General features: G+C 42.2%; 1 protein-coding gene across 1 annotated transcript in view; it reads left to right on the plus strand.

Moving 5' to 3' along the window:
* gabra2b (gamma-aminobutyric acid type A receptor subunit alpha2b) overlaps positions 1-24,726 on the plus strand; it is a gene marked incomplete at both ends in the record, with an annotated part of 135,573 nt that overhangs the window by 17,652 nt on the left and 93,195 nt on the right. Inside the window, 2 exons of the mRNA XM_084332065.1 lie at positions 6,532-6,607; positions 11,443-11,558. Of these exons, the coding sequence (XP_084188191.1) occupies positions 6,532-6,607; positions 11,443-11,558 (192 nt within the window). The remainder of the gene's footprint in view (positions 1-6,531; positions 6,608-11,442; positions 11,559-24,726) is intronic.

Here is a 24,726-nt window from a genome sequence, read left to right on the forward strand (position 1 = left end):
ACACCCAATACATGTGATATCTTCCTCAGAAAACCATCAACATGCAGTGTCACTCACCGTGCTCATTGGAGACACGCACACAGGACTGACTGCAGGCTGGACATGATGCAATATCTTGCAATAAACAATGTGCTGTAACCACATGCGTTCCACCGGCTACTTACACACATTGAAATTCAAGCAAAATGACACAAATTAACCCTTCAGTGAGAGATTTTATTCTTCTTCCAAATGTTCCTTCAGAATTCTGTCTCGGAATTAATGAATAATGTATTCACACGTGTGACAGACGTGGCCAATAGCTGCGTCACAAGGGGTCACGCATGGAACACGCACATGGACTCTTGGAATTCTAGAAGTCTATACAGCTGTCAATGCCCAGTGGCCATTGTCGCAGCATCATTAGAACCTTCCGTTCTTTAAATTGTAACCAACACAAATGGATGAAATAAAAGACTGATCCTATTTTCCAGCACGTGTCCGCATTGCACTTCCTCATCAGATAGCTCCTTATTACCTGTCTGCTTTGCCGGGCTCGGGGGTCACATCTATTGAGATGAACTGTTTCATCGATGGCCTGTCACAAATATGGATTCGGGTTTCAATCAATGAAGCAGCCTTCTGGTGTGGAAAAGTGGCCTCTGGATCTTGGTTGGGGGGGGGTCTGTTGTCTATTTAATTGTAATTCTATGCTGATTATATGTTTCTTAGCTGTCTTACTGTATATATGGACATTAAAAACACATTGTTGGTAGAGGCAAGGTGTCTGTTTGGTAATCTAGTGATCTAGTCTACGTTCTTAAGTGTTCTAATCTAATGATCTGGAATCCTTTCTGCAGTAGCATGCTGTGCTGACCCCACTCAACCATAATCAGATGCAGAAAAGGTACAAATACTGCTCAAGCACCCTTACTTCACTGAAAAACTATTTAATTTTGAGTAACAAGTAAACTGTCTAAATTCTAAAACATGTTTACAACAAAGTAAAAATAAAAGAGCACCCAAAAAAACTAAACAAGAATACAATACTCAACTTAAGAGCAGCAGTAAATAGTAGTAGAAGTAAAAGTACAGTATACTCATAATTCTATCTTGGCAATGGCCAGTAGCCATTATGACATCATCATTAGACTGCAACTCGAAACTGGCCCCTGTAAATGTCCGAACACAACCCCCTCCAATGTACAGTAAATTACCAAGTATGGTCTTGTCAATAATCCAATGTACAGTTTTGTTTGTACAGTTGTACAGTGTCGCCCACCCACCCCTCCTACCCAACCCCCCCCCCCCCCCCCCCCCCCCCCCACTCCTACCCCCCCCCCCCCCCCCCCCCCACCCACCCACCCAACCACCTCCAATGTACAGTCCCCCCCCAACCCCCCCCTACCCAATCCAATGTACAGTTTCTACGTCAAATGTATATACTTTTTTTTTCTGGACTCTTTTTGTATCACAAACAGTACTGTAATTGCAAATCTGATATGTCATAAATGTATAGATGTAGCAGTTCTGTCTATCTGTATGTCATGTATGTCATATATGTTACGATGAATTGAAAATGGGGGACCCTGATGTAAACAAGATGAAAGTCTTTCTCTGGTCTGCATCCCCTTAACAATTGTATGTATTGAGCTGTACTGTACTGTACCCATTCTGCAATCTGTTAATAAAGTTTTCAATCAATCAATCAATCAATCAGAATGTTTAGTTCTCAAAATCCTGCCTTACATTCGGCTGCAAAGCCAATTACATGCAAATATTTACATGCGTATACAGTTCAAAAGGTGCAATGAAAAACATATGTTTAAGATATTGTTTAAGATATATCAACAAGACTCAACAAGACGTTCGTCAGCAAGGTGGCAGAATATTGTAGTGAACGATTGTGGGTCATGCGCATGCGTGCGCAAGTGCAGGAGCGCTGGCAGCAGAATTCAGCAGGTAGTAGAATTTCGCAGAACATCGGTCTCCCCCACCCCCTTATCTATCCTCTTGTGTTTCCACCCTGGTCCAGCAGATGTCCCCCTTGTGTGCCCTGTTTGTCACCAGCTGTTCTTTGTCATTCATCACCCCAGCTGTTGTCTATCTGTAATCACTCCCTTATGTATTTATGTCAGCCTCCTTAGTTAGTCAGTGTTTGATTGTCTGGTTTTGTTAAGTCAAGTCAAGTCGAGTCGGGTGTATGGGAAATTCAGTTGTCATAGCAGCATGGGAGGGTACAGATAGAATAGGTCATACTAATAATAGAACATAGAACAACGATAAAGTAATAATGGTGATAGTGATACTAGTGATAACAGTAGTGGGTGGCAGGATTTAATCAGACAGTAGTAATAGACAGTGATGATACTGTAGTACACATGGTCCAAACCGTAGTAACACACTGCACCAGAGTCCATGCAGTGTTTAGAGTCAGATAGTCCTATTTGCAAGTTCACCAGCCGTTAGCTCTCCAGCAAATGACAGCAGTCCGTGCCCACGGTTGTGGAACCTGATGGCTACTGGGCTACTGGCACACAGGACTAGCTATGGCAGTTTTTGGTGTGTCGTCGGGGGATACGGATACAGTATGGCTGAATGCGCTCCTCATCTTGTCTAGCTCCTCATAGAGGGGGTGGGAGGGGTTTTCCAGTATAGTGTATCCTCGCCCTCCTCTCGGCCACCACCTCTACCTGACCTGTTCTGTTTGATTCATGTTTCCTCTGTGTCCCTGCTACTGCTCTAGTTCTGTTTCTATTTCATTATGCTGCTACTCTGCTAGTAGTAGTAGTAGTAGTCGAGTAGTCACCGCTGACTAAAAACACACTTCTTCAACCAAATTATGAAATGAAAGGAAGAAAAAAAAATACTAACCTTCTTACTGTCTTCTACTATCATGCACTCTTCCACTAATTAATAGGGATGCTCGATATTGGCTTTTTTACCGATACCGATATACCGATATTGTCCAACTCTTAATTTCCGATACCGATATCAACCGATATATGCAGGGTTTCCCCCCCAAAAAACGGAATAATTTCAGGTAATTAACATTACATATCTCTTGTTGTGAAATTAACACAACATTATGCATACTTTTGACAATAAATAAAATCAGAATTTGTTCTTACTTGCTTGCCTGGGTAAATAAAAGTTATAGAAATGTAAAAAAAAGATAAAATGAAAACCGATACCTATATATATATATATATATATATATATATATATATATTCCGATATCACATTTTAATGCCGTTAATATCGGACATCCCTACTAATTAATCTTCCTTGTCTACTCTATATTACTACCTACTATACTAATATGTCACTACTACTATGCACTCAACACTGCAGCACCCAAATTTCAACACTGTTTGATGAATATTGTTACTCAGCTGAAAGAGTTGTACCCTTCTTGCTGACTTGTCGTACAGAACTTGTCGCTTTGGATAAAAGCGTCAGCTAAATGACTAAATGTAAATGTAGTAGTAGTAGTTTTGGTCCCATTTTGTTCTGCCTTTTTCATCTACTTTTGTTCCCGTTCCGTCTCCTGTGTATCCTGTATCAAGCCTGCATCCTGTCATTAAACAAACCAGTGTTGGTTTCTCTCTGGCACCTGAGTCCTGCCCCTGTTGTCCTGCTCATTGATCCTACACCAAAACATCACCCTTTACATGAACACCTGAAATAACTTGAGTAATTCTAATTAGCTACTTTCCTCCTCTAAACATAATTATTAGCTGCAACCAGCAGCTCTATAGGTCACTGTGTCAGTTGGTCGGTCGGTCGGTTGGTCCACAAACATTTCCCCACTCTTTTTGCTTTAGGAGGCTGGAATCTGCCTTGGAGGTCAAAGGGGTGTCGGGCCAATTGGCTAAAAGGGGGTGTGATAATGGCTGTGCAAAAAGGTTGCAGCTATTTTTGCACTTGAATTTGCACTTGTTTCACATGCAAGAATGTTTGTATTTATTTTGTATTTTTCTTGCTTATTAAATATTTAAACATTTCTCCAGGCCTGAAATGTCACCAGTTAGAATCCACAGTGACTGAGAAACAAACGCATATACTGTCGAGGTGCCTTTGAGCAAGTCCTTTAATCTCCTATTCAGCTGAGTTGATCAGTGGAGTACTGTAGGAGACTGTGCTTGTACCAGGAAGGTGTGTGTGTGACGTTGAAGTGGGTTGCTTGCTGGTGAATGAGGTACCGTGACGACCAGGGGGACAGTGGCTCAGGAGATAGAGCAGTCCTCCAGTAATCGGATGGTTCCCCGTTCGATTCTGTCTCGAAGTGTGTCAAAGTGTCCTTGAGCAGGACACTAAACCCCTAACTGCTCCCAATGAGCAGGTTGGCACCTTGCATTGTTGCCTCCGCCGGTGCGTGAAGTGAGGCATAAATTGTAAAGCACTTTGGATAAAAGCATATGAATGCACACCATTTACTATTTACCTCAGCGTGTGGGAAATTCTCTCAACTTCCCCTGCATGAAAGTTCAAATCTACAAATGATAATGCAATAATACTACATAATCAATACATAATAATTATAATACATAATACAATATTGAGCACATATTTTATAGGTGTACATTGCATGCTGCCCAGTGCATGGGCTTGTCCTGTGAAAAGAAGACAATACAACTAAAACAACAACCTTCGATTCATACAGTATTATGTGGTGCTGAAAGAACAGCTCCCTAGTCTTAATAAGGATTTAAAAGTAATTTTAAAGGCACATTGTTGTCCCAGGAGGAGCAGGTCAATAGTTGTTAATATGTATCACCACTCCTAACACTAGAAATCAGAAAGAGAGAGAGAGGCCTCAGATTTGTGATTTGAATATATTTCCAATAGAATCCACTTGTGCAGATGGTGTGTTGCACCCGTACTTATTTATGTTTGGCCGATTTGGCAGTTATAACTTGTGTGTATACATTCCGCCATTTAGCGAGGAAACTGTGCGTACGTACCGCCATGTTGGCGCCTCCATCACCTCTCGCTCAGTGTCGGTAGGTCAGGGACCAGGTACTGCCCCAAATGTCTGATAGGCTGCTGCTGCCATGTGAGGTGTCCCTATGCCACTTCAGTCTGTCAGTAAGCAGACTTTCCAACCCCAAACCCCCCTTCTTCCAATTTGTGTAACATCAAATTTCCAAATATATTTACCTCTGTTACGTCTTCATCTGTCGTCCTGTTGTATTACTGTGTGGGAAACTAATAACCTGGTCCAAGTTCAATTTACTCGACCTGTGACACATTTTCAACTATTCAGTTCAGAGGCAGTTCAGTTTCAATCAGCCATCCATTCTCTTTTTAGTTAAATGTTCATCTATCTTTTTCTCTCTCTCTCATTCCATCTCTCTATTTCCATCTCTCTCTTTCCATATATTTCAATCTCTCTCTTTCAATCTCTCTCTTTCCCTCTCTCTTTCCCTCTCTCTCTTTCCATCTCTTTCTTTCTCTCTCTCTTTCCATCTCTTTCTCTCTCTCTCACAAACAAACAAACAAACAAACAAACAAACAAACACACACACGCACATGCACAGGCACATGCACAAGCAACGTTACAATATTGACAATAACCCAATAAAGCTATAATACGCATACATAAATATACTGACTATATCAATGTCAACAGGTTTAACCTGGATAATTATTAGATGGAAATATTGTGCAGTGACATTTTTACAGGTATACTCAAAGTGTAGCTGTAGAAGAAACCTGACCTCTCAATGAATACTAAACTGTCTTTAGGACCCAGTGTGACTCCTCTTCAGCCTTTGTAGTTTTTGTGTTGAGATGAGGGAGACTGAGATGTCCCTCCTTATCACGATTCACCTCGCGCTGGGACCAGATGGAGGGATGCTTAACAGTGTAGTGGAAACCAAGAATTACCCGCAACTGTTTATTTTATTTTAATTTATTTTCCTTAATTTGCATTATTAAATAAAAATCCACTATGAAGACTTGCATTTCGGATATATTGCAATTGGCGTACTAATTATTTTACGGTTGTAGCTTTGTTCTTATTTGAGCTCAGCCAATCTATTCAAAAGGAAAGAACGTTGAATTCCACTGAACTTTGTGATATTCGACAATTCGAGCTGAAAAACACTTGCAAGTACTTTGTGCACTTCAGGTTTGTCTGTTTTTTTTAAGTTTTCTTTTTTTTACAATAATGGTAGTTTTATTAATTATTTATTTTTGGAAATAAATGTAGAGAGCGTGGGGGACGGGGGTCAATCCACATACTCCATGTCACGTCTATGACGGGTATTATTATTGAGTAATTAGAAGATGTTCCTCTTAATTACCGTTCACAGGGAATTCAATTATCACAAACGAATGAATTGAGCAAATATTGTTCGTAATTGAAATTCTCTCTCAATGGGAAGCACGTCAGTGATACTAATTAGTCTGACTTATACAGTATTTACGCATACAGAAGTGAATCCACATAAACTGTTTTGAAATGGATAGTTTGTGTGTAGCTTCACATACAAATCGCAAGAGGCTAATAATTATGTATTAATTGCCGCCTATCCTTGTGTGCAGGTGCAGCTATGAGGAACAGGGCGCGCGGCTCTTTGCTGCTGATCTGTCTTGAACTGACAGTTCTCTGGCAGACGAGGTAAGTCGTTTGAATGAGGAATGCCTCTCAAAGGAATATATATATAGATTTAGATCACTGACTTAATTTAATTGTCACCTTTCACTGAAAAGGCTTTCAGAAGTCACTTCAGTCACATTGGGCTTCTAAGCACTTCTCCAGATGCAACGTGGGCGAAATACATTTTGATTTCTTTTATCGGTGACAGTAGTTTCCGTTGAGTTTAGGTTCAGATATGTGGTTGATTAGAGTGAAATCACATGAAGATGTATGCTGAGTCATATCATTATGTTAGTAAGAATTCAAAAAAAAAAAAAAAAAAAAAAACAGGAATGTCTTAGTTTGGTAAATCGAGTTACTCTAAGTACAAGACCTATGACGTGCTAAGGATATCCCTCAAAATCCACGGACAGTCAGAAGTTCCCGGTGGAATAACAGGCCAATAATCCACCACTCTCGCTGAATTCGATTAGCAAGAATATTCAACTCTGATTACATTCAATTGTATTTCGGCTCCGAGATCAGATGGCGCGCAACTGGGTCAACTGTGTATAGTAGAAGTGGCGCGCGCGCGTGTGTGTGCGTGTGCGCAGGAATCTGCTCATCAATAATTTATCTTATTTTCTCTCCATAAATTAGGACTGTAAAGAAAACAGCACCATAATATCATACCAAGTTACAAATTAATCTGTATTACATGGTTAAAATGTGCGCGGGGACTGATTGATTGATTGATTGATTGAAAACTTTATTAACAGATTGCAGAATGGGTACAGTATAGTACAGCTCAATACACACAGTTGTTAAGGGGATGCAGACCAGAGAAAGACTTTCGTCTTGTTTACATCAGGGTCCCCCATATTCAATTCATGACATAGGCTACACGACATACAGATAGACAGTATACTGCTACATCTATACATTTATGACATCAGATTTGCAAATACAGTACTGTTTGTGATACAAAAAGAGTATACATTTGACGTAGAAACTGTACATTGGAGGTGGTTGGGTGGGTGGGTTGCGCAAAACTGTACATTGGAATATTGACGAAACCATACTGTACATTGGAATATTGACGAAACCATACTTGGTTCCAAGAGGAGGTCTTGTGTATTCTTGGGTTAGGTAATTTACTGTACATTGGAGGGGGTTGGGTTATTACATTTACAGGGGCCAGTTTCGAATTGCAGTCTCCCGTAGGTGTTCTTTGAGAGTGGTTTTGAAAGTGGGTAGTGATTCACATTCCTTTACAGCTTTGGGTAGGGCGTTGGGTAGCCCTCCACAGCCTGGCCCCCCCCCTACCTGACTGATCTCCTTCTTCCCTACCGCCCCACCCGTTCCCTCCGGTCCTCCTCCACTCCCTCACTGTCCCGACATCCAAACTCAAAAACTTTGGAGATCGGGCCTTCTCCCGCACTGCACCCCGACTCTGGAACTCCCTCCCTCAGTCCATCAGAGACTCCCCTACACTCTCCACCTTCAAAGCTCGCCTCAAAACCCACCTGTTCTCCCTTGCCTTTAACTCCCCCCCCCACAATCTGACGTCACAGATTGCGGTGGACCAGAGTGAGCAGCCGGGGGGACATTTGGTCAGATGGTGGTGCTATTACAAACGTCACACATGGCGGGAACCATTCATCTGATCGACTTCACACTTGGCGGGTGTATTGCTGCAGACCCAAGGGAGTGTGGTGACATTTCGCCAGATGGTGGCACTATAACAACAACATTTTGGCACGTAACTTAAGGAAAAATTTTGTTTTGTCTAAGGGGGTGGGAACAGGGGACAAAGAGCTGTGCATGCAGCACTTCCAGGGACCAAGCAATAGGCCAGTTCCCGACAGACATGTGTTTTGCATGGACAGGTGCTCTGAACGGCCACATTTGAACGGGCACTGCCCTATCTAACTTAACTATGAAGGAAGGATTCTCTGCATCTCTGTCTGTGGCCTGCATACTGTATCTGTGGCTTGCATATCTTGAAAACTGCTCATCCAATTGACCTCACGCTCAGCGATTATTTTGCTGAGGTCCGAAGGGAGTGCAGTGTCGAATTTCATGCCATTTGGCCTAATGGTGGAGCTATAACAACACACTATAAGTTTTAACTTTTTAACTGTAACTCTCAGAAACTAATTTCTCTATTTCTGCCTGGATTCTGTGGATCCAGACAAATCTATTCATGTAAGCCATGCCCATTTGCGTCTATATAATTTCCGCCATTTTTAATTTAGTTTGAATGCGACACTGCAAGCAGCACTTCTGGTAGCAAACCAGTCGCCCAGTTCCCAACGAGCACACACTCCAAGCGGCCATGTTTTCAACAGGCACTGCACTAGTATGGTAAAATGAAGGAATATTGGAAACACAGGAGATGTTCAGATACAAGTAAAAATCAAGCACGTTTTAAATAAATGGCCATCTAGCAGCTGCATTTGATGGGGCCAACAGATTGAGTCTTAAACACTTGCACATTACAAGAACATCAGGACTAACTGTCACTAGAGACAGGAATTTATAAGGTTTTATTGATACCAATGCCATTATTCATTCTGCCTATTGGTCTGATTCTTTATTGATTCCTGACCACTTATTCTGTGTGAAAAACAAGTAGGCCTATGCAGATTTTCAGTGTCAACGCAACAGTTTTTTTTATCTGACTTACTTGACTGCTCTGGACACTTTTCTGTATTTCTCCAACTCATCCAGTACAGGGATCAGGTGAGGCTGGTTGGTTAGAATCTCTCTTGATACTTTAGGGTTACTGTCTTGGTCATCTCCCTACAGATTATGTGAATTAAATACTAAGATGATTAGAATAGAATGTCAATGCAACTTGACAATGATGATGTTATTTTAGCCCTCACCTCATCTCAATAGGCTATATATAATCTATATGTCTGGGTTATGATGTACTGACACATATAACTAACCTCTAGGAAAGCATGTAACCTAATTCTGGTTCTTCTGCTGTTGAGAAAGGGTGCAATCCTTTCACCACAGATTTTGTGACTGACTGCACGGTGACACTTAACCCTATCTTGGGTCTCTGCCTCCCTGTACACCGAGTGTGAAAGGGTGGGAGCGGGACGGGGAGCGGGGGCGAGTGGAGCTGGCTGTTGCCTGAGAGCTACAGCAGTGGCAACAGTCTTATCTGTCATCATCTAAAATGGATGAAATGAGAGAGCATTCGTTTTCATTTAGCTTTTCCTGTACAATAGAGCTATCCTGCTCCCTGCTGTCATCTGTACCCTGTAGTTTGCAAGGCAACATGTGCACTGCAACCAAATATATTAGGTTGGAGCGTACTGAAATAAGGTCAGAGTGTAATGAAATAAGGTCAGCGTACTGAAAGGTCGAAGCTTACTGAAGTAAGGTCGAAGCGTACTGGAGTAAGCTTGGAGCATAATGAAATAAGGTCGGAGCGTACTGGAGTAAGGCCGGAGCGTACTTGGGTGTGTAGCGCTGCTTCTGGAATGCTGAGAGTAACAGAGTGCACTGCATGTTCTATTGATTAACAGGGACGTGCACAGGACTTTCGAGGGGCAGGTGCTCAAAGCCTGAAAATGGCACTATACCTGTGTGTCTTCAAACCCAGCGTGCAAAGCGCGCAAGCCAGATTTTTGGGGGCCCTTTTTGGGCGGGGGGGCCTTTTTATGCTTTTTGGGGGGTTTTGGTGATCAAATATTGAATATTGAACTATATAATCAGTGCAGGAGCTCACTTATCCTTGAAAGACACTTTTATCACTGACTTAAAAGGCCCATACATCTCCATAAATGTTCAGGGGGGAGGGAATAAGTGCTTACCCTACAGACCCCAAGAAGTGCTGTATATTTTGTATTGTTTAATATAAATGCCTTTTTTATTCCAATCCCGATTTGTATTTGAGATTCCCAAATCCCATCGGACTTGACTTCTTCGTGTCCCTCAGGGAGTGTAATACCAGCATTCGACTATATGGGCCACAGCGGTTTCTTTTTTTTTATTATTATGTTTTTGTAGATTTTTATTGTTTTTACTACCGGGCAGTCAGGTAGAGAGAGAGAGAGAGGAAGAATGGGAGACAGAGCGGGGGGGAGACATTCAGCAAAGGATGCCGGGTCCGGGAATCGAACCCGGGTCGGCCGCTTCGCGACGCAGCGCGTTACATGGTTTGCCACTTGGGCGCCCCGGGCCACAGCGGTTTCTATCATCATCATCATCATCACCACCCACGCTATGCATAAAATATATAGGTCCATGGAGAGGCACGCTGAGGAGGCCGTGCAAACTGCAATGGAATACGGGGCATCTCTCTCTCTTTACCTAATATTTTGATTATATCCTAACATTTTTCAGTTGGAAGGGCAATCTATATGCGCAATGGTAAAAAAAATTAAAATGATTATAATATTATTATATTTATAAATATATATATATTATATATTTTTATGAGGCTCAAAAGGGCAGGTGCTCGAGCACCCCTTGGGCTCTATGTGTGCACGTGCCTGTAAATGATTAACATGGCAGCAGCTCAGCTGCAGTTGCAGCTCGCTTCCATTTCACTGGCGGATGGTGTCGTTTTGGGGTCAGTCTCAATAATCTGTTTAGGCCGGGACAAACTTATCCAAATCAAAAGTTAAAATCAAAAGCTTTCAAAACCCCGAAAGCTAACCAATGTTGGTCAAATCAGTGTGATCTAGTTAGTCTCCAGCTTTAGGTGGCCATGCAGTAGGACTAATCCTGACTATGTTGTTGACTAGGTTAGCTTTAGGTGGCCATGCAGTAGGACTAATCCTGACTATGTTGTTGACTAGGTTAGCTTTAGGTGGCCATGCAGTAGGACTAATCCTGATTATGTTGTTGACCAGGTCAGTGAATGCTGATTCCACAACCGATGCCTTCAAAACCAACATAACCCTCTTCACTCGGATCTTGGACAGACTACTGGATGGCTATGATAATCGCCTGCGGCCTGGCCTCGGGGGTAAGAAAACCACTTAACACTACCTTTCTGTCACTCAACCTTTGGCCGGAATCATTTCATGAATTTTATAATTTAGGGTTGGTTCATCTAGCAATACCATATAATTGTAACATCGTGTGTTTGAATCCGACCCTTGACCTAGTTGCATGTCATACGTTTCTCTCTCTCTCTCTTTTTTTTTACAAAAGATTACAAAATGTGTAACCTGTGTTTACACCTTAATCACTTATGATGTATGTGTTTGTGTTTTGTTTTGGGAGAACCTTAAAACATCCATCCACTGCATTAGGCTACTGCAGCTTTGTGTTCTGCTTCTCTCTCTCTCGCTCTCGCTCTCTCTCTCTCTCTCTCTCTCTCTCTCTCTCTCTCTCTCTCTCTCTCTCTCTCTCTCTCTCTCTCTCTCTCTCTCTCTCTCTCTCTCTCTCTCTCTCTCTCTCTCTCCCTTTCCATCCTCACCTCTCCCATCGTCCAACACACTCAGCATCTCATTTCAAGCTGGCCCTGTACCCCCAAAGCTGAGCTTCTCCCTTAGGATTTGGTTCCATTTGAAATTCAAATAGCTAGGGCCATCAGCCCAGCCCATGGAGCTGCCATATGGGGGGCTAGGGCCTCTGTTCGCTTGGCAGTGCTTTGCTCGTGCTGCTGCTGCATGTGACAGGGCTGTTAGCTTATACCTATTTACTGTTTATAAAAAAATATGAATCTCTCCAGTACAGTATATAGCGCATGAGTGACTTAGTGTTTTCTTTTCTTGAGACAGTAAGGCTGAGAGGGAGACAGAGTGGGGGAGACACAGGAGATGAGGTTCTATATCGACACAGTAGGAAAGCTGAGAGGGAGACAGAGTGGGGGAGACACAGGAGAGGAGGTTCTATATCGACACAGTAGGAAAGCTGAGAGGGAGACAGAGTGGGGGAGACACAGGAGAGGAGGTTCTTTATTGAGACAGTAGGAAGGCTGAGAGGGAGACAGAGTGGGGAAGACACAGGAGAGAAGCACAAATTAATGTAAGCGGATATGAAACACCTCTCCCGGAGTTTTAAGCTAGGCTAGTGGTCCACATTCACTTCCATTCATATAGTAGCTTGCAGCTGGATAGCTTTCTACTGAATGTACAGAGAGGAAAATGGCATCTATCTTCTTGTCTGACTCTGGAGAAGACGGTAAGCACATTTCCCATAATGTTGGCCTGTTCCTTTAACCGTTACACCATCTCTGGGTGCCAGACTTGTTTTGGGATTTGAAGTAGTTTCTCTTTACAAAAAAAGGCACATGAATTAAAAATAAATAAATCGAAATGTCCCAGAAAATAACATGTGTGAAATCATGTAGGTACATGTGGTTCCAAAAATTCATTCCAAGTTTTTCCCACATTGAAATGAAATTCATATGGCATTTCCGTCTTTTAGACTACAGCCAATACTTTTCTCAGTTTTTTCCAGTTCTTTGCATCCGATTGAACTCAGTCCTGATTGGCACTCCTCCCCAAACTGGGGATTTTTATTTTAAATCCTTCCAATGACTTGCGTTCACAGCACTTCAACTGATAGACTCTCTGGAATACCTCCAATCAGCAATGTTTGCATCTTTTTGTGCAAGTGAGAGGACCGGTAATGCCTGCCAATCACAATTTATTATTGTGACTTCATCCAAGAAAATATCTTATTACCTAAACTAGATTTAATCTGCATTCAGGCTCCTGGGGGGTCATACAATTTAAGCAAGCTATTCTCTGTTCTGGCTCCACGGTGGTGAACAACCTTCCCCAGTCAGGATCGACAGCTAAAACCACCACAGTCAGGACAGCTGAAACGGAACCACCACAGTCAGGACAGCTGAAACCATCACAGTCAGGACAACTGAAACCACCACAGTCAGGACAGCTGAAACCACCACAGTCAGGACAGCTGAAACCACCACAGTCAGGACAGCTGAAACCACCACAGTCAGGACAACTGAAACCACCACAGTCAGGACAACTGAAACCACCACAGTCAGGACAGCTGAAACCACCGGTCAGGACAGCTGAAACCATCACAGTCAGGACAACTGAAACCACCAGTCAGGACAGCTGAAACCACCACAGTCAGGACAGCTGAAACCACCACAGTCAGGACAACTGAAACCACCACAGTCAGGACAGCTGAAACCACCACAGTCAGGACAGCTGAAACCACCACAGTCAGGACAGCTGAAACCACCACAGTCAGGACAGCTGAAACCACCACAGTCAGGACAGCTGAAACCACCATAGTCAGGACAGCTGAAACCATCACAGTCAGGACAGCTGAAACAACCACAGTCAGGACAACTGAAACCACCACAGTCAGGACAGCTGAAACAACCACAGTCAGGACAGCTGAAACCACCACAGTCAGGACAACTGAAACCACTAGTCAGGACACTTCTTCAATCAATATCTGAATCAAATAAAAAATATATACTATCTAGTATGTATTATGCTACTATATATATACTACTACCTACCATGCTTTGATGAACATTGTTACTCAGCTGATAGAGTTGTGCCCTTCCTGACGACTTGTCGTACAGAACTTGTAAGTGGCTTTGGATAAAAGCGTCAGCTAAATGACAAAATATAATGTAATATGTCTATACTACTCTCTACTATATATTGTACTATGCTAGTATACCAATACTACTACCTACCATGCTAATATGCCTATATGTTAGCTATATATGTATATATATATAATATGCCTATATGCCTGCTATGTACTAATGCTACTATGCCTATACTACTACCTATCTACCATGCTACTATTATGCATATATTACTATCTACTATGTTACTATGTCTATACTAGTATCTACTATGTACTATGCTACTATGAGTGAAAATGGCGCGACCCAGGTTAGTCACCGTTGGTTTAGCTCAGCAACGATTGTGCACATTTTTAGTATTATGTTTGTTTTTACTACTTTCTTTATGAAAACATCACTGGCGGGGACGTCACATGACCGCCAGTCACTTATTGACCTAAACTCCGGACTCAAGGAGGAGTTTAGAGACACTTTATGCCTAGATTGGCCACCGGAGATCAGGCGCGACAACAAGGACAAAGGAGCCGGCAAGAAAAAGAAGAAACACAGGGGGAGGAGAGGAGGAATCAGACTGAGGTTAAAAAGAGCTGCTTACCGCCCGGCAATTCCATCCATCTTTCTGGCGAATGCACGTTCGTTGGAGGGGAGGATGGACGATCTGAGAGCGAGGGTTCGATTCCAACGAGAAGTGAGAGACTGCAACATCTTATGTTTTACAGAAACATGGCTGAAACCAGCGACTCCGGATCACAGCGTCTCTCCCTCGGACTCCTTCACCGTCTTCCGAGCGGATCGCACGGAAGCCTCCGGTAAGAGCGTCGGCGGGGGGGTCTGTCTCCTTACGAACAATGGCTGGACTAGCCCCAAGGAGGTAAAGGTACTCTCCCGTTCATGCTCCCCGTTCATGGAACATCTCTCCATTCTATGTCGCCCTTTCCACCTTCCCGTGAGTTTACAGCGGTCATCATGACTGCAGTATATATCCCTCCACAAGCAAACACCGCCAGGGCCCTGGCGGAATTGGCGGAGAATCTCAACAAGCACCAGATTAAACACCCGGACGCAGCCATGATTGTAGCTGGTGATTTCAACCAGGCAAATTTGAAGAAAGTGATGCCCTCCTTTTTTCAACACATTGCCTGCTCCACCAGAGGATCACTGCTACACCCCGTTCAGAGCCGGCTACAAGGCTGTACCGGCTCCGCCGTTAGCGGGAGCTACTAGCACGTCGGATCACGACGCCATATTGTTGGTCCCTGCTTACAAACAAAGATCACGTGACGCCGTCGTGTCACGTGAGACAAAAAAATTTACCGACCAATCAGAGGCCATGCTTCAGGACGCTCTCGAGGATGTCGACTGGAATATGTTTCAAGGAAGTGCCAGTGACGTCAGCGAGTTTGCGGACAGCGTTGTTTGCTTCATCACAACACTGGCTGATAAAAAGGTCCGGGTCTTCCCTAACCAGAAACCGTGGGTGGATAGTACTATCAGAGCAGCTCTGAAATCCCGCACCACTGCCTACAACCTGGGCAGAGAGTCGGGAAACATGGAGGAGTACAAGGCTACAGTCTATACTCTGCGCAAGGATGTAAAACTTGCAAAACGGACATATGCTGATAAACTGGAGACACAAATGGCACAAAACGACACAAGAGGCTTATGGCGGGGACTGAGGACAATAACTGACTACAAAGTCAGCGCCCCCTCAATGGGGAGCGACGACGCCTCTCTCGCGGACAAACTCAACTCTTTCTACGCTCGGTTTGGTGTAGACAGTGGCGCCGCTAGCTCAACGGCTAGTGACGTCACTGGCGCGCCGGCTGTTGTGGAGGGGGGGGGGGCAACCGCGGGGGGGCGGGGACGCTCTCTCATTGACGGAACACAGTGTGAGAAGAGCATTTATGCAGGTGAACACCAGAAAAGCTGCTGGCCCAGATGGTATAACAGGACGCATACTTAAGTCCTGTGCCAACCAGCTAGCCCCTGTGTTCACCGCCATATTTAATCAATCCCTGGCGGAGTCAGTGGTCCGTGCCTGCTTCAAGATGTCTACCATCATCCCTGTACCGAAGAAACCCTCCCCAACATGTCTCAATGACTACAGACCGGTGGCACTCACCTCTGTGGCCATGAAATGTTTCGAGAGGCTGGTCAAGGATCACATTTGTGCCTCCCTCCCCAGTGATATGGACCCTATGCAATTTGCATACAGGCCAAACAGGTCCACTGACGATGCCGTCTCCCAAGTACTGCACAGCACCCTCTCTCACCTTGACCGCCAGAAGGGGGGCTATGTGAGACGGTTGTTCATTTACTACAGCTCAACGTTCAACACCATAGTCCCCACCAGACTGGTGGACAAGCTGATCGAGCTGGGTCTGAGCTCCGCTCTGACAGCCTGGATACTGGACTTTCTGAGTGAAAGACCCCAGGCGGTCAGGGTGGGGGGTCAGACCTCCAACACCATCACCCTGAGCATCGGGTCCCCCCAGGGCTGTGTTCTGAGCCCCCTGCTGTACTCACTTTACACACACGACTGTGTGGCCAAGTTCAGCTCCAACTCCATAGTGAAGTTTGCGGACGACACGGTGGTGGTGGGGCTGATCTCGGACAACGACGAGAAAGCCTACCGGGAGGAGGTTGAGGTACTGGAACGCTGGTGCCAGGACAACAGCCTGCTCCTGAACATTGGTAAAACCAAGGAGCTGATCGTGGATTTTAGGAGGAGACAGCAGGAGACACACACACCACTGAGGATAAACGGGGCTACCGTGGACAGGGTGAGCAGCTTCAAGTACCTGGGGGTCCACATCTCAGAGGACCTGACATGGACAACACACATAGACTCAGTCGTAAAAAAGGCGAAGCAGCGCCTCTACCACCTGAGACAGTTAAGGAAGTTCAGAGTATCTGGGAAGATGCTCCAGTCCTTCTACTCCGGAGCTGTAGAGAGCATCTTGACTGGAAACATCACTGCCTGGTATGGCAACAGCACGGCACAGGACAAGAAGGCCCTACAGAGAGTGGTGCGCTCAGCCGAGCATACCACGGGTATTGCACTACCAACCCTGCAGGTCCTATACAACAAGAGGTGCAAATCCAGAGCCTGCAGGATAATGAAAGACCCTCACCACCCCAACAACAGCCTGTTCATGCTGCTGCGGTCAGGCAAACGCCTGCGAGCATCAGTAACGAGGACAGAGAGACTTAGGCTCAGCTTCTTCCCACAGGCCATCAGAGCCTTGAACACTGAACTCTCCATGCACAAGCACACATGAGCACACACACAACACACACACTGTAAACGCTCACACACTAGCAGCCACTTTAACATGAGCACACACACACTCATGCTGCACACGCTCACACTACGGACACTTTACAGAAGGAAAGATCACTTTAAGAATAGTATAGCTTGAGATCGTATAATATAGCATTGTATAGCAGTGTACATAAAGACCCAATGCCTCATCCGTAGCTAACAGTGTACTGCACTGTCACAGGACCTGTGGCATGCTCTGTAAATAGCTCATGTACAGATACCGATATGCCTACTTTGTTTACTTGTTTATTGCACTATGTCGCTCTATTGGTTGGACTCTTATATTATATTATTACTTGTATTATGCACATCGTTGCGGGCGAGACCCCCCGCATTTCACTGTATACCTGTATGCCGTGACAAATAAAACTCTTGTATCTTGTACTATCCATATATTACAACCTACTATGCGAATATGTCTACTATGCACTCAGAGTGTAGCACTCAAGTGTAACACTGTTTGATGAACAATACAACCCGTAGCTGCCAGAGGTGTACCCCTCCTGCTGACTTGTTGTACACAATTTGTAAGTCACTTTGGATAAAAGCATTGCAACTAAATGACTAAATGTAAATGTAGATTTGGTTGTAAAACAACATGATGCACTCTATTCTGAGACATCTAGTACATTTAAAACACACCAACCAACCTCTGATCACCTGCCCCTGGAAGCTAGACCTACCCCCGGGTCTAAGGCTATAATTGCATCTCTCTAATGATAATTGACCCTTGAGACAAGGAACCGTATCCAAGTCTGTTAAGATGTATTTATTTATTTATGTATTGTGTATTCATGTATTGTGTATTTAGTATTTACTAGTGTTGTCACGATACCAAAATGTTGACTTCGATACCGGTACCAGCCTAATGTGAACAACTGTGATTTTTTTTTTTTTTTTTTTTTTTTTTTTTTTTTTTATTATTTTTTAAACAAACACATAAACAAACATGACAACACACGATTAGATATACAAGCATTGTTAACAGTGCACATCCAATTAAATCACCGTTTAGATAAATGTCTTATACAAGATATACCCCTAATACCTGCTATCTATTCCCCTACACACATTATGCTCTTGCTCGCACCCCCCACCCTGGACCCCCCAATGGATAATCCATCCATTATCATTCGCTCCTAACCAGACACTACCATTATATGCTAGCTTTTATTCTCTCCACCACTTCTAACCACATTGTCAATTTGGATTCATTGAGACCCAAAATTCTTGCTGTAGATATTTCTAGATAAATCACATCGAGATATGTAAGAATCCAGACCTTTTGGCGAATTTTTTCCGGTTGAAACCATCGTGATGCTATCAGTTTTTTAGCCACTGTAATACCAGATAAAACCAATCTCTTTAACTGTATAGGTACTGCATACTCAAAAACATCATTCAGCAGTAATATAGAGGGGTGTACAGGTATATTCAGAATTAAGAGATTTGATAATTGCTGGGTCACTTCTTTCCAGAATAGCTTAACTGGTGGGCAGTCCCAGTACATAAATGTCCCCTCGTCCCCATTTGTACATAAGGAGCATTTGGAGTCTTGTTTAAGACCTATTCTGTTCAGTCTTATAGGAGTCAAGTATGTCCTATGAATAAAGTTAAGATTGATTTGTTGATGGTCCGGGTTCCTTGATGCAAGTCGAACATTTGCCCAGGCTTCTTGCCAATCAAAATCTTTTTCCAGGTCTGGTATATCCCTCCTCCAGACAGAGTCTAGGTGGAAGGTTTCATACGAGGCCGTTAGTAATTGATGATAAAAATCTGATACAAAACCTCTCGATGTCTCTCTTTCATAGAAGAATTTGTGGTATCTGTGGTGTACAATTGGTATCATTAATGGAACACCGTTCTTCAAACATAACAATAATTGTGCGTAAAAATAATATGTGGAACCGGTGAGATACATTTTGTTTCTATTTCATCATAACTACAAATACCCTGTTTGTTGAAAACATCTCCTAATGTATGTATGCCTTGCTTTTCCCATCTAGGGAATCTTATAGGTTGTTTTCCAATCAGGAGTGCATTGTTATTGAATAAGGGAGTATGATTATGCCATTTATGTGGGTTAGAATAATCTTTTTGTGTTTCACGCCATATCCGGATCGCATGAGTAATTATGGGGCCATATTTCAGTTTGCATTGCTTAATTGATACTTTGGTGTGTACTATGTCCTGCAGTCTATGTGGTGCTACTATATTTACTTCTAAATTTCTCCAGGATACTGATGCTTGGGGTTCAAACCAGGTTGTCAGTGGTCTTAAAGTGTATGCCTTAAAATAGTGGAAACATTTTGGAAATGCCATACCTCCGTCGGCTTTGTTTCTCTGTGCGGTGGATCTTTTTATACGTGGTGGTTTGTTATTCCAAATAAATTTGTATGCGGAAGAGTGTAATTTTTTCCAGTAACCATCTGGAGGGGGTAACGGTAGCATTGAGCTGATGAAGTTGATTCTAGGTAAGACATCCATCTTAACTATTGAAGCCCGTGCCTGTACTGAGTTTTTAAGTTTTGACCACCTGTCAAAGTCGTATTTTATTTTATTTTGGATTTCTATGTAATTGTGTTTCACCATTTGGCTTATGGTAGGGAATACTTCAACTCCCAAACATCTAAAGTGTTTAACCATTGGTATTTCTTCTGGAAGACTTTTTTTGCAGGGGCGTTCAGTGGAAGGAAAGCCGACTTTGGCCAGTTTATCTTAAATCCCGATAGGTCGCCAAAGTCATCAATCAACTTGAGAAGATGAGGCATTGCGGTGTTAGGGTTTTGCATGAACAGTATTACGTTGTCCGCATATAAAACGAATTTTGTGTTGTGTGCCCTTGATTACGATTGGTTCTATGAGTTGGGATTGTCTTATATATTGTGCTAAAGGTTCTAGTGATAAATCGAATAGTCCGGGACTAAGAGGGCAACCCTGTCTAGAAGAGCGTGATACCGGAAAGATTTCGGAGGTGATTATACCTGTTGTAATCATGGCCGATGGGTCTTTGTATAATACTTTAATCATATCAATGAATCTATTTCCTAACCCCATCCTTTCTAATACTGCCCATAGATACGACCATTCCAACCTATCAAAAGCTTTCATTGCATCCAGGGACAGCATCGCCTTAGATGTGGTATCGTCCTTGCTGGCATCTAGTACGTATAGTAATCGTCTTATGTTGTCAGTGATGAAGCGGTTTCTTATGAAGCCAGTTTGATCCGGATGAACTAAAACGTCATATTCTTTTGAAGTCTGATGGCTAATACCTTAGAGAACAGTTTGATATCGGTTCCGAGGAGGCTTAAGGGTCTATAACTACCGCACTCGGTGGGGTCTTTGTCTTTTTTAAGGAGGACTGTTATGAGTGCAATATTGTCGTTCTTATGAAAGTTCCCCTCCTTGACTGAGTATAAAATCATATTAAGTAATAGGGGTCCAATTATGTCCCAGCATGAGAGGTACATTTCTGGTGGGATACCGTCTCTTCCAGGAGCCCTACCACTTTGCATTTCGGATATGGCCTTCCTGAGTTCCTCTAGTGTGATTGGTGTTTCTAACTGTTTAGCATCATCCTCTGAAAGTTTTGGGAGGTTAATTTGATTAAGATATGTGTCCATTTTGTTTTGATCGAAGGTCGTTTCTGATTTATACAAGTTGGAGTAGAATTCTTTGAATGTCGCGTTTATTTCTTTGGTGTCTGTTACAAGTCCTTGTTGTGCTTTAATGGAAGTTATATCTGCAAATTTTGCGTTAACTCTTAATCGCGTAGCTAGTAGGTGACTTGGTTTGGAACCTTGAGAGTAATGCTGTTGTCTTGTGCTACGTATTTGTACTTCAGATTGTTGTTTATAAATGGCGTTAATCTCTATTTTTAGTAAATTAACTTGAGATTCCAGTCGAACCGAGTCGTTGTATTGTAAAGAAGTAAATAACGTAGAGTAAAGCGTTTCTAGTTCCGCCAGTTTTGAGCATCGATTCTTGCGTATTTTGGATGAAAAGCTATCAGTGAAATCCTTGATCATTCCCTTTACCGACATCCATAATATTCTAGGGTCCGGCACCGATTTCACATTCTCTAGTAGGAATACTGAAAGAGCTTCTTTGAGTTGTGTAATGAATTCCTTGTTATTCAGCAGTGTTGTGTTAAAACGCCATCTTGGGGCTCGGGATGATAGTACACCAAATTATCCTTTTAGAAGTAAATAACAGTGATCTGATAATGCATTGGGTACCATCTCCACTTCATAGTTATCAAATAGTCTCGGGGTTGCGAAAACATAATCTATTCTGGAGAGTGTTTTATGTCTTGCTGATCGACAAGAGTACTTCCGGGTCGTGGGGTTGAGTGATCGCCATAGATCATTTACACCTGTATTCTTTGACGAATCCTTTAACGCTTTAGATTACTTTTTTTGTTTGTTGGAAAAGTTGGGATAAGATTTATCCAACCCAGGGTCCCAAATGGCATTAAAATCCGCACCAATTATAAATCAGTATTCTGGAAGGTCTATCATTTTCCTAGTGAGTGCAGTGTAGAAATTAGTTTCGTATAGATTTGGGGCATATACCGCTACCAACGCTATTTTCCTATTCTTGTGTATAATCTTAGCTATGGTTATCCGACCATCTGCATCAGACCATACTCCCTTCAATTCAATATCCAATTTCCGTTTCACGACTATAGCAACTCCACGGGTTCTCGTTCCAAAGGAAGAGTGACTAATGTTATGGTATGTGTTGTCCGCTAACGTAGCTTTGTCTCCCACTAAAATGTGCGTTTCGCTTAAGAGAGCCACATCAACCTGTTTGTTTTTCATCAATGTGAGCACGCTTTTGCGTTTATGTTGATTATTTATTCCCCCAGTGTTCCAGATCATTATATTCAAACTAGCCATAATCTATACATATTGATTTGTATTTGTTGGTAATATTTCTGGAGTGCGAATTCACAATGGATTTACATCCCACTGTTGAGGTCCCGTTGAGAGCCGAGCATAAAACATACATATATACAAATAAACCCCTAATCCCCCCTCCCTTACAGAGTCGTACAAGGTACCTATTTGATACCTCCTTCGCGTACAACTTGTTCCTTTCCTGCACCTCCGGTCTGCCCAGAATGAGCAATTTATCCTAAGCTTTCCTATGTATACCATAGAATCTATACTTTTAATTCTAATTTAATCGAATGTCACCTGTGACCAAGCCTCTCTCCCGTTAATGTAATTAAACAAAATGAAAAATATACCTTAATTAGTATACTCATTTAAACAACTGTGATTTTATATGTTTGCACTTTGTAACTTTGACTGTCTTGTTTTGTTTTTATGCCCTGTAAGGTGACCTTGGGTGTTCTGAAAGGCGCCTCCAAATAAAATTTATTTATTTATTATTTATTTGTTCTTTTTAATTAATAATAATAATAATAATAATAATAATAATAATAATAATAATAATAATAATAATAATAATAATAATAATAATAATAATAATAATAATAATAATAATAATAATAATAATAATAATAATAATAATAATAATAATAATAATAATAATAATAATAATAATAATAATAATAATAATAATGTTCTTATTTTTTTTAAATGTGCTCTTAATTGTTCTGATTGTCTGGTGTTTCTGTATTTATTAACACACTATGACACTTGTGAATGTAACATCTCGACGACACTGTAAATTAGTTTAACATATTTATTGATTATAAATAAAGATTGAATGAATGAATATACTGCGGTTAGACAATAATATTGAATGCTATTAATTGACAGAATCAATACATGTGGAGATGTGGGTGCTAAAAACGAGCTGTTCTAGGCAGATATGTTTAATTTAAAGGGGAACTATCTTATAAATGGCCTTTTTGAGTGTTTAGCATTGTTTCCTAGCTATGTGAACTTATATTAATATGATCTATGTCTCAAAATTCTCATATTGGCGCATTCTTCCAATTCTCCTCTCACAATATTCACCCTCACTGAACTGAGTCGTTTGAAAATGTGCCTATATGTGATGTCAGATAGTCACTGCTGCATGTTAATGTTGGGACGCTCCGCAGTGGTTTAGGTGGCACCTGCAGCCCAGGCTCAAAACAGCTCGAAATCTTGAGGTAGAAAAATGCTGTTTTTGAGGACTTGATTAGAAATACAAAACAATGAATAAAAAAAATATATATATTACAGAGGTGTTCCATAGACTCACAGGAATTGTGTAAAAGTGCCCAAATAGTGAAAGAAATAGTAAAATAGTTCCCCTTTAAGATGTAGGTCAGTTCTGCAGATCAAAGTAGGCTCGTTCTGCAGTTAACAAATTTTTTAAGAGTTTGTTTGCCTATAGAATGACACATCTATAGTAGAGTACATGTTGTTTGTAAAAAAGTTCAAATGACTATTTGCATTTGTACCTGCATGTGCGTGTGTATGTGTGTGTAATACCTACCTCTCTCTTTTTTATGCTAGCTTATGCCTGTATTTTTTACTGTTGTGAAGCACTTTGAACTGCAACTTCTGTATGAAAAGTGCTATACAAATAAAGTTTATTATTATTATTATTATATTAATATTTTACAGGAATGCTGCAGGAATGGAATGTGATGATACCAAAAATGTATCCAGAATATTATTTTGTTCTGGTCTGTTATCGTTAGTGACAGACTGATTAATCAGGGCTGATATTTGACATTTTGAGATAATTGGCATCTAATCAGCCTCCAAAAGAAAACACCCAAAAAATAACTGCAGACACATCTTGCATTTGTGTGCTTGCCTTTCTCTCTCCCTCTGTGTGTGTGTGTGTGTGTGTGTGTGTGTGTGTGTGTGTGTGTGTGTGTGTGTGTGTGTGTGTGTGTGTGTGTGTGTGTGTGTGTGTGTGTGTGTGTGTGTGTGTGTGTGTGTGTGTGTGTGTGTGTGTGTGTGTGTGTGTGTGTGTGTGTGTGTGTGTGTGTGTGTGTGTGTGTGTGTGTGTGTGTGTGTGTGTGTGTGTGTGTGTGTGTGTGTGTGTGTGTGTGTGTGTGTGTGTGTGTGTGTGTGTGTGTGTGTGTGTGTGTGTGTGTGTGTGTGTGTGTGTGTGTGTGTGTGTGTGCGTGCGTGCGTGCGTGCGTGCGTGCGTTTCCTACTTTGTTTACTAAAATACATAACCACTGCCTTGTCTGTATTCAGCGTAAGGCGCGATTGATCGAGCCACTCCGCTACTCTGTCCATAGCATTGGATAATTTGGCAGCAACTTCAGCATGTTGTGTCTCATTTGTTATTATT

The sequence above is a fragment of the Notolepis coatsorum genome (assembly GCF_963971535.1).
Source record: "Notolepis coatsorum genome assembly, chromosome: 16".
Taxonomy (NCBI): Eukaryota; Metazoa; Chordata; class Actinopteri; order Aulopiformes; family Paralepididae; genus Notolepis; species Notolepis coatsorum.